The 16,014-nt window shown below is 34.0% G+C and overlaps 1 protein-coding gene across 1 annotated transcript in view; it reads left to right on the forward strand.

The window, feature by feature from the left end:
- The first annotated feature begins 1,039 nt into the window (after positions 1-1,039).
- The window catches only part of LOC143226218 (liprin-alpha-1-like), a 106,313-nt gene continuing 91,338 nt past the window's right edge, over positions 1,040-16,014 (forward strand). Inside the window, exon 1 of the mRNA XM_076456924.1 lies at positions 1,040-1,467. Coding sequence (XP_076313039.1) covers positions 1,300-1,467 — 168 coding nt within the window. The 5' untranslated portion in view covers positions 1,040-1,299. The remainder of the gene's footprint in view (positions 1,468-16,014) is intronic.

The following is a 16,014-nucleotide window of genomic DNA, read 5'->3' on the forward strand; positions in this document are numbered from 1 at the left end:
ACATTTGTGCCTGTTACTTTTATTTTATTGTTAGTAAAACCAATATTTAATGTCTAAACTACACACATTTTGTATAAAATATTATATTATACTTACTTAGTATTACCTTGAATCTTGTAAACATTTTCTAATTAGTTGGTTTCTTATGTTACAACTAAAAAAAACCTTTTAATCTTTAACCTGGCTTGGCATGGTCAAGTAGTTAGAGACGCTGCAGTCGCAATATGAAAGTCGCAAGTTCTAATCATACTCGTTCTTTAAACTGTAGGGATGTTATAATGTAATAGTTAAGCCCGTTATTCGATACCTAACTACATTCCCTTTAGTCTTACACTGCTAAATTAAGGACGGCTAGCCCAGGTGTAGGTTTGCGCGAAAATAAAAACAAAAAAATAGTCCATAACCTTTGCGCTAGTTCAAATGCTCGACCAAGGACGTGGTTTGATTTTTAAAGCTCCTTATAAAACAATTTTATGGTTTGTTGTAAATGTCAGATAATTGGATTGTTATAACACGATATGTGTATAAGCTAATTCGTTGATCTTTTCTTAAAATATTTTAGAACCATATATCTAAATAGAACACACGTAAAGTTCAGATGAGTTATTTACAAATAGAAAACATTTCTTATGTTGTTGTGTCATAATTTTCAATGTAATCGAGATATTATATTACGAAGCAAAGAGCTAAAAAATGACACCACAACCGTTTGCCGAAAGTGGTACCTACCGTATTTTGAGTGTGCGAACGACATTTTTTTATAAAAACAAAGTGATTTTGATTAAGTGTAAAAGTTTTGGGGGTTTTGGTTTTAGGTATACAACAACAAAACACGTAATGTAAAATGTGTAGCTAAAATAATAGAATAAAAAATAAGCCATATTTATTAAAGACCAATGGCTGTAGCTAATATTTGATTCTGAGAATCCACTTAAATTGACTTAGCAGATTTAACATGTATTTGTAAACATGCGCAATAGATCACTTATTTCGTTTCTTCTACTATTAGCGACACATCGTGTGTGTGTGGACACATCATACTCGCCTACTATTTCCTATCTGTAATATTTTCTCACTTCGCATTTTTTTATAATTAGAATTGAAAGCAAAGCAAAATAAAAAAAATCTTGCCATCAGTGTCGACAGATAACATTATTTTATCCACTAAATAAACTTCTCCTTCGTCTTTCTTTCATGAGATCAGTCGACATTTAAAATACCACCAGTGTAGCTGACATTTCATTCAGTAACGCCATCGACTGAAAGTGATGTAGCACGTGGCTCGTTCTGCTTCTCCTCATGCAGTGCAGGAGACCTGGGACAGATTTACCATGCTGCATCGACAGTGAAAAGACTAGCAGAGAAAGAACGGAGTGTGCCTTGAAACACGTGTTAACAAACGCCAGTTTCACACGAAATGGAATTGTTAGACCATGCAGCTGTGTTGTCCATTTGGTGTTATTAAAGGTAAATAATATACTTTAAAGTTACTCTTTTATATATATATATATATAAAATTTGTTGATTCGCTTTTCACGGCCCAGAGTTTGAACGCTCGCTTGACGTAGTGAGCCTACCATATACCTAAGACATTGAGATGTTTTCCTGTGTTAATGACTATATCTAAAGCAGAATAATTTCTACAATGCCAATTGTATACAGTATTAAAGTGTGTCTATGGTGTTAACTATATCTATTTTGAGTGGTTTTCCATCTCTCACGACTGTTTCTGATATTGTTGGGGAGTTTTTTTATAGTAGTGATTGTATCTAATAGCTCAGTGGTTAAAATGTTCCACTCGTAATCTCAAGATCAAGTGCTCCTATCCCGTCACTGAACATGCTCGTCCTATAGGATTACTGACTGGGTTAGCTTCACTTATAATAAAAAGTATTGGCCAACACCAAAATAGTTGGGATTAGGGTCGTAACGGGAAAAGTGTTTGTCTTTAGTAATGCGCTGTCTTGATTGTATTTTTAACATTGGGATATTTTTACTTATTTGTGACTACACCTGGTATTAAAAGTTTAAAACAACCATGCCTCCATCTGACAAGTGTGAAGAACTTTTAAATAAAATAATCAAGAAGTGGGAATGCAAGCACCAAAATGTAAGAAAACAAGGTAGGTATGGGAGAGTTAACATTACAACATTTGATGGTTTTTCACACGGTGCAACCTAAAAGTGAATGTGGCTATCGTTCCGCCCATTCATACTTCGTGTGATTTTTTTGTAACTTAATAGTTGTTCAAACTAAATTTAAAATATTGTTTCAGAAACCAATTACAGATACACTATGTAATCAAATTGCGTGACCTCAAAAAATGAATGACATCATTAAATATCAGAAGTCAGAAAGAATGCTACAATAGTCATACATTGCTTGTAAAAGCTTACCTACTGTTAAGGGATGGGTCAAAAGAATAGTATTAAACCACAGATTTTTGAAATTTTCAAATTTCATAATTCAAACATGTGTGTTAAGATTTGTTTCAGGTGAAGACACGAGAGAGCTATGCCTTTTCAACGTCGTTAGTCAGTCACACTGACAAATTTGTGATTTGTATTTACTCTACTGACTTTCTCAATTACTTGAATAGCTCGTTATTCTGCAATTGGTTTGTTTACTACTAAAAAGTGTGCGTAAAGTGCTTACAAAGTTTTGTTTACATGATGTTTGCAGTGTGTTTGAGATTTTAATTTATGTTACACATCTGGCTTGTTCCTACTATAAGTACCACTGTACTCATAATATTGAGGACGTTGTCTTATCACTTGCTTATCCGGTATTGTGTTGTTGCTGTTTCAAACTGAGTTTTACTTACTTTTGATTACATTTAATATTGAGTCCTTTTCACTGTTACCCACATTTAATAACAATTGTTTTTTTTTCAAAGAAAAGGCTATATAATGGGCTATCTTTTTTTTGCTCACCACGAATCAAAACCCACTTCTTAGCGTTATAAATCTTTAAACGGAGCGCTTAGTTACGGGATAATTTTTTTTTTACTCTTAACAGCAACTAATATTGAAAAATGTTTCTATTCTCTTGGCTATATATAATACTGAGGACATTTTCTTTACGTTTGACTGTATCTAGTATTGAGCTTTTCTTTATTCATAACTACATCTAACATTGAATCTTTCTTTGCTTTTATTTGGTTAAATAATCACTCTTTTAGAAATCCAAGTCCCGGTCTTAACAAACACACGCACACGTTCAAAATAATGTTCACGCTGAGAATTCGAACTTGCATAAGTTTATTTTTTTTATGTAGCACTTGTAAGTCATTTAAGAATAGCTCAGATTATTTTTATAAAGAAAGAATCGTAACTTTCATTCGCCTAACGTTTACCAGACGAATAGCAAACTCATGATACTAGTATGATTACTTATTAAGTATTTAGATACACTACGTGGCCGAAAGTATGTGGACACCTAACCATCACCTACTCTTCTGGGAAGGCTTTTCACTATATTTCGGAACATGGCTGTGGGAATACGCTCCTATTTAGCCACAAGAGCATCAGTGAGGTCGGGCGGGAAAACCTGGCTCGAAGTCGGCGTTCCAAGTCATCCCAAATGTGTTCGATGGGTTTAGGTCAGGGCTCTGTGCAGGCCATTCAAGTTCTTCCACACCAACCACGGTAAACCATGTCTTTATAAACCTCGCTCCGTGCACGGGGCATTGTCATGTTGAAACAAAAAAGGGTCTTCCCCAAACTGTTGCCACAAAGTTAGAAGTACACAATGCTCTAGAATGTCATTGTATGCTGTAGCATTAAGATTTCCTTTCACTGGAACTAAAGAGCCTAGCCCAAACCATGAAAATCAGGCCCAGACCATTATTTCTTCTCGACTAAACTTTACAGTTGACACTATGCATTCAGGCAGGTAGCTTTCTTCTGGCATCTACTAAACCCAGGTTCGTCCGTCGGATTGCCAGATAGTGAAGCGTGATTCATCACTCCAGAGAATGTGTTTCCACTGCTCCAGAGTCCAATGGTATTGCACATGGTGATCTTAGGCCTGTGTGCGGCTGCTCGGCAGTGGAAACCCATTTCATGAAGCTCCCGATGAACAGTTTATATGCTGGCGTTGCTTCCAGGGGCAGTTTGTAACTCGATAGTGGGTGTTACAACTGTGGACGGACGATTTTTACACGATACGCGCTTCGGCACTCGGCGGTCCCGTTCTGTGAGCTTGTGTGGTCTACCGCTTCGTGGCTGAGCTGTTATTGCTCTTAGACGTTTTCACTTTACAATAACAGCATTTACAGTTGACCGGGCTAGATCTATCACGGCAGAAATTTGAAGAACTAACTTGTTGGAAAGGTGGCATCCTATGATAGTGTCACGTTGAAAATCATTGAGCCCTTCAGTACGACCCGTTCTACTGCCAATGTGTGTATATGAGATTGCATACCTGTATACTTGATTTTATGCACCTGTGAGCAATGGGTGTGGCTGAAATAGCCGAACTCGTTAATTAGAAGAGGTGTCCACATACATTTGGTCATATAGTATATTTATTGTGTTATTAAAGACAGTGATACAATTTAATTTCCTCTTGGTATAATACTTTAATAATAATTGTTATTCTTATGTATAATTATTACAGCTATTGTTTTCAAATAATGTTATTTGATATTACATTGCGAATTAATACTTATGTATTTTATGAATTATGTACCTTTACTTTATTAATATTATGAACACCGAGAAGAAAAAATTATTTGGTGTAGCATGTAATGTTTTCTTTTCACATGCTGTCTAATGTTTCTCTTGATGTATCATGTAATGTTTTCTTTAATGTGCTATCTAATGTTTCTTTTGGTTTTCCATGTAATGTTTTATTTTCATATGCTGTCTAATGTTTATCTTGGTGTAGCATGTAATGTTTTCTTTAATGTGCTATCTAATGTTTCTCTTGGTTTAGCATGTAATGTTTTCTTTTCATATGCTGCCTAGTGTTTCTCTTGGTGTATCGTGTAATGTTTTTCTTTTTATGTGCATTTTCGGGTTTTTCTTTATGCACAATAAATTTCCTCAGATGCGCTGTTCATTGTGTGTAAGGTTTCTTATTATATGCGCTGTTCATTGTGTGTAAGGTTTCTTATTATATACTGTATAAGTTTTGTTGACATTCTATAAATTCTTGTTGTTTCGATTCAGAAATGTCTGATTTTGATCAGACTGTGATATATCCCTACATATCTTGCAAATTAAATGATTAGTTGTAACGCTCACACTACACTTCTGTATAAAACTATACTTCATTTGTTTGATTCAGAGTTAATGTGACAAATTTTCAGAACTCGCACTATTTTTGAAATGTTTTGGTTTGAGGAAAAATTTATCATAACATACATGTTTGTAAATATTTGTATTATTTTATCATCGTGTTAGGTTATTTAATCTATCACCTACCATGTTACATCATTACCCTTCTAATCATGCTACATTATTTAACCTCTTCATCAAGTTACATTATTTATCTTACTCATCATGTTACATTGCATAACCTCCTCATCAGACTACATTATTTATTCTACTCATCACATTATATTAGTTAATGTACTCATCACATTAATTTAATCTAATTAACATGTTACATTACTTAACCTACTCATCACGTTACATTGTGTAACCTACTCATCATGTTACGTTATTCAACATTTCGATGATGTTATATTATTTACTCTATTAATTATGTTGTAACATTTAATCTACTCATCCTTATGTTATCCAACTTTCCAGTCATGTTAACATTTCATTCCACCTGTCATATAAACTTTTCTTAAGACTGTCCTTCTGAAGTACTCGTTTCTCGTAAACTGTTACGTTAATGTAAAAATGCTATAAATGTGTGCTCTAAAAGAAAATCATTAAATCAAACATAACTTACATTAAATTATAATTGGCTAAATAATCCATTATTTTTAGATAAAATTTTAATTTATATATACTGTATAGCCATGTTATATATAATTTACATGTTTGCCACGTACTGTGTGTAAACCTTCCAGAACGTTTCATGCTCTTTTTCTTTTAAGAAACAGTAAAGTGATTTTTTTTCATTCACATAAAATGGGGAGTTACGACGTAATTACAAAACAAAACGTGATTTTAACGTCCCTTGAGAGCATAATTCTCTGTAATATTTCAAATCTATTTGTAATAGCAGGCTGGTCCCTTGCTCCCTGAATCTCTGTGATAATCAGTCTTTTTCCGATTAGGAATGGCCGATGGAATTTAGCGAACGTGACAGTATTGACCAATTTCCATAGAATTTACATACCCGTAATGGCAACATGAAGATAAAGTTCTACCTATTATATGATACTTTGGGAGTCTAATTGCATGTTACTCAATTTCTATATTTATTTACTTATAAAATGGAAAACTACATAATCAGAAAATGTAAATACTTATAAAAATATCTAAAAAGAGGAGAATGATGGTTAATGTTTGAAGTTAAGGATAACATTTCTGTGTGTTAAATATACAAAACTCTTACATTACATCACCATTAGGATCATTTAATAACTACATTATTTTCAGTTGTGCTTTAACATAGACTTCCTTTTTGCGTGGTCCGGTAGAGCCACTTAGTTAAGGCACTCGACTCGTAATCTGAGGGTTGCGAGTTCGAATTCCCGTTACACCAAACATGCTTGTCCTTTCAGCCGTGGGGGCGTTATAATATTACGGTAAATCCCACTACTCGTTGGTAAAAGAGTTGGTGGTGGGTGGTGATGACAAGCTGCCTTCCCTCTAGTCTTACACTGCAAAATTAGAACTGCTAGCGCAGATAGCCCTCGTGTAGCTTTGCACGAAATTCAGGAAACAAATACTTTTTGTGTTTTTTAATTAGCGCAATGAGTAAAACTATAAAATAATTTTACTTCATAACGAGTTGATCGTTAAAACTTTCTAAGGAACACGTAAATAAGATACTTCATTCAACACTTTGAAAATTAAGAGCTAGATGTATTTTAGTGGATTAATTTGTCGAAATTATCAGAATCTCTTTATGATTTTCCCGGCAAATGTTCAAAGCGAAACGTTTCATTAGAAGCAATCATGGAGTTCTTGCGGCTGTAGCATCATAACGTCTTCACGACCACTTCATATGTCACCTATTAATCACGTTTTAAGGTATGTCTATTGAATTAGTTTATATACAATCTCATACCTCTGCGTATCGTTTGGCATGGGCAGCATGGTGTTTATAAATTTCTTCCTACTGTTTGTTTTAATCAAAATATAGATTCTGGTAATTTGTTACTTTGAGATTTGCTTTAAAACATTCATTTTGTTTCTTCTGTTAAACTCCTTAGAGCCATATTTATAAAGTAGTTTATTCTTATTTCTTAAGGTGATTTCAATAATCTTAAGTCATCACTGTTAAGTAAATATGTAGAATATGAAAGAGTTAAATCCACCCGTATTTAATCTAAAATTGTTTGGTAAGTCTAAAGGATTGTCATGAGCTACAGTAGTGGTTTATAATAGGAATTGCATAAGAGAATGTTCGGGCAAAAACCACCTTAAACAGTGAAGAATCAGTTCAAAAACACTTTAAAATCTTTACTACTGACTGCTGAGGCTGCAATGTATAAACAAATGCACAAAACCAACACGTGTGTTAGAATTATAAGGAAAAGAAAATCCACTCAAAATGGGCCCTTTGTAATTATTATTATTTTTTTGCCAGCTTGGTATATTGTACTCAAATATTTTGTACAATACTAAAGAATGTACTAGAAAGGTCTTAGAGGTATTGGAAAGTCGACTTATTTCTTCTGAATTTTACATTAACTAAGAAAACATCATAATTTTAGTGTAAACTATGTTATCACTACACCTTGAGGTTAGCATTTTTTATAGACATTTGGTATTCCTTTAAAAAGCGTTTACGTACGGGGTGAAACATTAATTACCAGCCAAAAATAGATGAACATTAGATGAGTGTAACATGTAGATACTAGATATTTTGTACACTATAGAAATGTTGTCTTTAGGGAACCAAATCCAATATCATGTATATAGTGAAGAAGTTAAAAAAAATTCAGTATGTATGATGTTAAATTTTATTACACACATTCGTAGAATAGTCACATTAAAAGACGCGAAGGTTTATCTAAAGTGATGTTTTAGACGTATGTTTTACTTAAAAAGATTGCTTTACTATTGGTAAAATGTTATCTGCGCTTAACAGGATTGTCTTTCAGTCTAGCCATATATTTTGCCAATTTCGATGCATTATATACAGAGAATTTAGTCACACAGAAACTATAAATATTCACTATGTTCTATAAAAAAAATTTCTTTGCCAGTTTTACATCTCGAGCTAATGCGATCAAATAGTCAATAGTTAAGGTAAATCATACCGAACCGTATCAGCTAACTACTAGCTATGTAAAAATTTAGCTACCACATCAAGTAATCCTTTGCTTGTTTGGTTTTTGAATTTCGCGCAAAGCTACACGAGAGCTATCTACGCTAGCCGTTCCTACTTCAGCAGTGTAAGACTAGAGGGAAGACAACTAGTCATCACCACCCAACGCCAACTCTTGGGCTACTCTTTTACCAACGAATTGTGGGATTGACCGTCACATTATAACGCCCCCAAGGCTGAAAGGCCGATCATATTTGGTGTAACGGGGATTCGAACCCGCAACCATCAGATTACGAGTCGAGTGTCTTAACCCACCTGGCCATGCCTGACCTTAATTCTTTACTTATAATTGAGTATTAAAAAGCGAGGAAAACAAGATAAATCAACAATTGGAAATTTAAAGACCTGCAGATGAGGATCGTAAAAAGTCAAGGAAATAAGGTAGGGGATACTGTAGACATTGTTTTGGAAATGAGACTACAAGTCCCTATTTTGACTTCACACAGTTACCTAGAATTGCATATGGTGGAACCAAAACAAGAATTTGTAGTTTGAGAAAATAATGTTTACAGTACTTACAACTTTGTTTCCTCGCTTTCTATGATCCTTATTTCTAAGTTTTTAGTTTCCCAATTTTCATTTATCTTCTAATGTCAAAAAAATGAAAGAGTTAAATTCAACAATGTTTAATCTAACCATTGTTTATTCAGTCTACCGATTTATGATATTTAGAAACGAAAGAGTTAAATCGAGTAGTAGTTAGTTGAATAAATCTATAAGTTTATGATAAAAAAAGAAAGACATACATCTAACAATTCTATTAACGTAAATAAAATTATAACTTACACCTCCAGGAAAAAATTCATTGGTTTGTTTTGAATTTCGCGCAAAGCTACAAGAGGGCTATCTACGTCCCTAATTTAGCAGTGTAAGAATAGAGGGAAGGAAGCTAATCATCACCACCCACCACCAGCTCTTGGGCTATTCTTTTACCAACTAATAGTGGGATTAACGGTAATTTTATATCGCCCCTACGGCTGAAAGAATGAGCATGTTTGATTTGAAGGAGATTCGAACCCGCAAACCTCAGATTACGAGTCGAGTGCCTGAAACACCTGGCCATGCCGGGCCATATGTTTAATAGCTCAATATTTTTTTATTATAGTTTCGTCTGGAGCTATCGATAATTTACAGTTCACTAATGTTGTTAAAATTAAATGGAATGTTTGTTTGTTTTGAATTTCACGAAAAGCTACTCGAGGGCTATCTGCGCTAGCTGTCCTTAATTTTGCAGTGTAAGACTAGAGGGAAGGCAGCTAGTCATCACCACCCCCCGCCATCTCTTGGGCTACTCTTTTACGAAAGAATAATGGGATTTACCGTCACATTATAACGTCCCCACGGCTGAAAGGGCGATCATATTTGGTGTAAAGGGGATTCGAATCCACAATCCTCAGATTACGAGTCGAGTGTCTTAACCACCTGGCTCTGTCAGGCCAAATGGATTACTGTCATCAGTTAATCAAACATTAATATTCGTATCTAACAAGTTCAGGTTATAATAAAATAATTTAATTTTTTAATTTATATTTTTGAAATAAACCGAACCAAGAATGTAAAATAAATAACGTATATATATTAATAGGTGAACTATTAAAATCATGTGATATGTTACGAATTTAAAATACATCTTCATACCTGTATTTGTAAGTATTGTATCATTACATTTCATCAATACATGCAAAAATAATGTCAAGAATGTTTTTAACCATTATGAAAATGTATAAGTTCAATCAAATTAATATTTTAAAAATGTCATATGATACCAACCTTTATACCAGTTCATTTTAGGTTAATTATTTTAATTAAAACCTGAAAAATACAAAGTTTATGTATCCTGATTGAGATGTCATCTGTTTTTGAGTATAATTCTGGCAAGAACATTGTGAGTATTGAAGTTTTAGATGTGACATGCGTGTTAGATATTCTATTAACGTACGAGTTGGTATTTTCCGCTGTTTCTTCGCAAGTAACGTTCTTACAAATGCATCGATTATGTAGTCTATATTTAGAAGCTGTACACTTCTTTTCCACGCATTGTATTTCTTATATACTGAACTGGTTATTAATGATATGGTGGAGATGCCTGGTTGTGTACTATTTTAATAACACACTTGAAAACGTTCATACTTCATGGTTGGAAGTCAACATTTTATTAAAAACGTTAACGAAACGCTTGAGAACATTTAGACTTTTAGAAACATTCTCTTAAATGTTTTCTCTAGACATTCGAAAGGTTTTTGCATAGGATTGTAAGTTAGGATATCGATGTATTTACTAACAGTACGTTGAGGATATTAACGCCGTGTTAGAGTCCTAACGGATGCAGTAGAGGTTTAACGTATTAAAATAATCCATTGGACTTCTAAATTAATTTTTAACATCCTCAAATCATTATTATTTCTTGTTCTATAAATCTGTTTATATGGGTGATATTAAACAGAACGACATCCCTAACTACTTTAGATCTTCCATAAGTGCTTCACGCCTAAAGTTTCTTTCTTGGTCAACGAATGAGATAAATATTAGAAATATTGTTTAAATGCATTGAGATGTAAATAGAAACTTTGTTTAATTATATTTATTTGTAGACCTGTTTCTAAACAGTTTAATTACCTTCGTGTGTAGATCTAATTATAAACATAAACAATTTAATAACACTCTATGTGAACCTACTTGTAAACAGAAACAGCTTAATCATATTCGTGTGTACATCTACATGTAAACATAAACAGTCCAATACCACTATGTAACAAAATGTTTACTTTTTCTTGTTCCTGACAGGAAGTGTTATTTCCCAATTGCTTATGCCTAAAATAAATGAAAAATACCTATTTTTTCTCTTCAAACTTTGCTTTTGTGACCTGGGAGCGTATAACAAAAACATGATGGGAGAATATATTTGGGGGTTGATACGTGAAAGTGATTTACATTATAGTCTCAAATCTCGAAAAACTAGTCACTGCTAAACATTTTTGTATAACTTTAGTGTAAATACATATAAATCTTGATTCAAATGTTGTTTTATTCAGACCTTATGTAAGTAAAAATGTCCAAATTTGCCCGTTTTTACATATAAAATAGGTTAATTTCTAAATGTAATTATCCAGGCCATAAAAGCAAAGTTTGAAGGGAATAATAGTCATTTTGTGTACTTTTACAACACAAGCAATTAAGAAATAACACATACTTTCCAGGAACAAAATTTGTGTTACATAGTGTAATATTCGTATGTACAACAAGTTATAAACAGAAATAGTGTAATCATATTGGTGTGTACATCTAGATGTAAACATAAACAATCTAATGATATTCGTATGCACAACTAGTTATAAACAGAAACAGCTTAATCATATTCGTGTGTATATATAATTGTAAACAGAAATAATCTAATCATTTGTGGAATTAATTGCAATCAGAAACTGTTTAATCTCACTCAGATATTAAACATGTAAAATGACGCTTCGTCGGTTAAAGCAAAGTTAACAAACTATCAAATCAAAGCAACTTCAGGACGAAATAATTATTATTAAAGAAAAGAAAAATACAAGATGATATTTGGAAGTGACAACTGATCAATATTATCACACTATCCAGCTTTAAGTAAGGTTTTGTACAGCATGAAGAAATTTATAAATTAATTAGTTTCGTACATCATTTACAAGGGTTTAATTCCATATTTATGAAAAGGGTGTGTTAATAAATAGACTTCTGTAGACTGTATATTAATCTGGCATTTCAGCTTTGAAATTAGTTGAATACAGTCCCTTAATTTGACTTATAATCTATCGTCTGTTACTTTTCTGTAATTCACTGAAACAAAAACAGTGTGTATGTGTATTTTGTTACAGCAGAGGTTCATCGTGCTATCTGCTGAGTCCACTGAGGGGAATCGAATCTCTGAACACAAAAAGAAAAAGAAATGTTAGATTGTTTGTTTTTAGCAAAGCCACTCTGAGCTATCTACTGTTTCCACCGCGGGGAATCAAACCCCGTATCTTAGCGTGCTAAACGTACTGTTTTCTCACCGTACAGAAAACGATTCTTTTTAAGTGAAAATATTCATATCAGACTGTTACAGCTGATTTTGTATCTTTATTCGCATTTTTTGTTAAATTGTTTGATCTTTTTTTAAATTTAAAATGGGCTCGGCATGGCCAGGCGATCAAAGCGCTCGACACGTGATTTGAGGGTCGCGTGTTCGGATCCCTGTCGCACAAAACATACGTGGGGGCATTGCAATGTGACGTTCGATCCCACTATTCGTTGGTAAAAAAATAGCTCAAGAGTTGGCGGTGAGTGATGATGACTAGCTGCTTTCCCTCTAGCCTTACACAGCTAAATTAGGGACGGCTAGCGCAGATAGTCCTCGAATAGCTTTGCGCGAAATTCAAAACAAAACAAAACGAACAAATATACCACCATCGAGATGTGCGTCATCACTCGTGCATGTCTTTGAATTGTTGATTTTTATGTTACTGTGTGGGTAACATTTATTATTTTCCTTTTTTTTTGGTGCTAGCCCATTAAAATTAAAAACTTAATTTTAACATAATACGACTCAAAACAAGAGAGAATCCTCAATAGTCGCGGCACTTGAAATTCTTTGGGGCAGGATTAGATTAAAGTAATCTATGAAACTTTGTTTTCCTTTTTTATTTGGCCAAGTGGTTAAGGCATTCGACTCGTAATTTGAGGGTTGCAGATTCGAATCCCCGTCCCACCAAACGTGCTCGCCTTTTCAGCTATGGAGGCGTTATAAAGTTATAGTCAATCCCACTATTCGTTGGTAAAAAGTATCCCAAGAGTTGGCGGTGGGTGGTGATGACTAACTGCCTTCCCTCTTACACTGCAAAATTAGGGACGGCGAGCGCAGATAGCCCTTCAGGTTAGCCTTTGATAAACTGAATGCATTATTTTTCGTATATAACGATTAAAATTCACCATAAAACCATGTAGCGTTTAAAGGAGCGTCGTAAATTACTTCACGATAAGTTAAAAGTCAGCTTACAAAGTGTAGTTTACCACTTAATGTCAGACCTGCCACTAAACATGTAAAACAGTGTCGTAGACAGTTATCCATCCTAAACTCTAATGATAAACATTGTAAAGTGGCTCACCTGATATAGAGCATGGTTAAGCACACTTCCGAATCACCCCAAGGCTGTGCACATGCCCTTTTTATCAGTCCACAGACCAAGGCGAGTAGTTAGCTCTATTGGAAGCAAAAGAAAATCGGTATCCATATTGAAGGGTGTATCGTTTGGTTTAAACTGGACGATAATTCTTCTTTATTGTAATTTATCTACGTCTTTAAGTTTCTGCAAATATTCTTATGATTAGTCACTGTTATAAGAGGCTGAAATATGGATATATATATAACTGGATATATCAGTTATTATACTTTTCATTGATGGAAAATTTAATTTTTCACTTTTGACAAAATTAAGGGTAAAACCTCTGATCTTACAGCATGACTTTCCGTCGCTGCATAAATGACAGTATTTTTTTTACCACCACTGACCCACGATGTTATATAATGTTCGTCCAGCTCTTTTGTAAATTATCCAAAATAACTGCCAGAGGTGGATCGTTAAATCCGTCTGAAATGTGGCTTGGCATGGCCAAGCGCGTAAGGCGTGCGACTCGTAATCTGAGGGTCGCGGGTTCGCGCCCGCGTCGCGCTAAACATGCTCGCCCTCCCAGCCGTGGGGGTGTATAATGTTACGGTCAATCCCACTATTCGTTGGTAAAAGAGTAGCCCAAGAGTTGGCGGTGGGTGGTGATGACTAGCTGCCTTCCCTCTAGTCTTACACTGCTAAATTAGGGACGGCTAGCACAGATAGCCCTCGAGTAGCTTTGTGCGAAATTCCAAAACAAACAAACAAACAAACTGTCAATAATGATATAATAATAAAAACAATTCTTGCACTGGTAAAATTTATCACATGAAAATTTTGTTTGTCTACCATTCTTTGATTTATGTTGATTGTAACAATCTAAATATTTGCAATTTCTGTTACAGACAACAGATTAACATTTCAAGCTTTCATTACTATAACAAATGTTACAGTTCTCTGAACTATTTAAATCTTTAGACGTGCGAGTCAGTAGTGGTTGTCATTTATCTCTAACATAATTATAATTTGGATCTCTCCCTGAGATACCCTAAGCCCAGTACTATTGCCTTAGCACAACGAAGATCGTCGTTGTTGTTATTTACAGCAATAACTGATTTTTTCTTAAGTCAGTCAGGACTGATATTTTATAATTTGTGATTGGCACTACCTACTGACAATTGTACTGTTGTAACTTCAGTTTTAAACGATTCATCCAGTGGTATATATATATTTATTTTACTTTGATTTACTTTTTCTATTGTAGTTAAAATAAGTTCAGGAGTTTGTTTTTTAATTTCGCGTATAGCTACAAGAGGGCTATCTGCGATAACCGTCCCTAATTTTACAGGGTGAGACTAGAGGGAAGGCAGCTAGTCATCACCACCCACCGCCAAATCTTGGGCTACTCTTTTACAAACGAATGGTGGGATTGACCGTCACATTATAACGCCCCCACGGCTAAAAGGGCGAGCATATTTGGTGTGACAGGATTCGAACCTGTGACTCTCATATTGTGAGTTGAGTGCCCTAACCATCTGGGCATGCCGGGCCATTAAAAAAAAAGAAACGTTCTATAAAACCTATAACGAAATGAATTCAGTGGTGTTATCTTTCTTGAGTAATTGGCAAATCGAATCTGCAAAAATTTCCTCAAAGTAATTTTCGTAGTATCGGCTGTTTAATTCAGTTTTTAATGCCACATAATGGTAGAAGTCATTAAAAAACATACACATCAAACTAACAACGAATACTATTAGTGTTTCAAAATTATTAAGAACGTACGTTTTCTATTGAATGAATGCATAATAAAGTACATAACTCAGTAGGCTGGAGATGACGGTGGAAGAGGAGATTTTTCCAGACTTTCTATAGACTTTTTATTAACAGTTTCGTTGTACGTGTTTTATTTATTACATAATATAAATTTAAACCTACAGACATGTATTGTGTGCCTGGTAAAAATTTATGATGTGCGCGTGTTACAATAAATAATATTTAATATCCTTGAAAATACTTGATTGATTAAGTTGTAATTATTGTATCATATTTTAGGACGAATTAATTATAATTGTATAAATTAATTAATATGATAATTTAGTACTGAAAATATTTAAACAATAAGTTTTAAATATTGTTTCGTCCTTTATACAATAAATTAATTATAGGCGTATTACTCTTAAGCGTTCTTTCTATGACAATTTAATTTATAAATGAGTTAGTATTAAGCACCCTCTTTAGGACAGTTAATTATAAATGATGCCATGGAGGCTTTAAAACATGTTCACTACTTTGTGGTACTGTGATGTAATCATACATATAGATATCTGTCATGGTGTTCTAACAACACGCTCCATTTTGAACTATGATATTGGGGCTGGCATGACCAGGTGGTTAGGGCACTCGACTCATAATCTGAGGGTCGTGGGTTCG

Source organism: Tachypleus tridentatus, chromosome 9 (assembly GCF_004210375.1).
Source record: "Tachypleus tridentatus isolate NWPU-2018 chromosome 9, ASM421037v1, whole genome shotgun sequence".
Classification (NCBI taxonomy): Eukaryota; Metazoa; Arthropoda; class Merostomata; order Xiphosura; family Limulidae; genus Tachypleus; species Tachypleus tridentatus.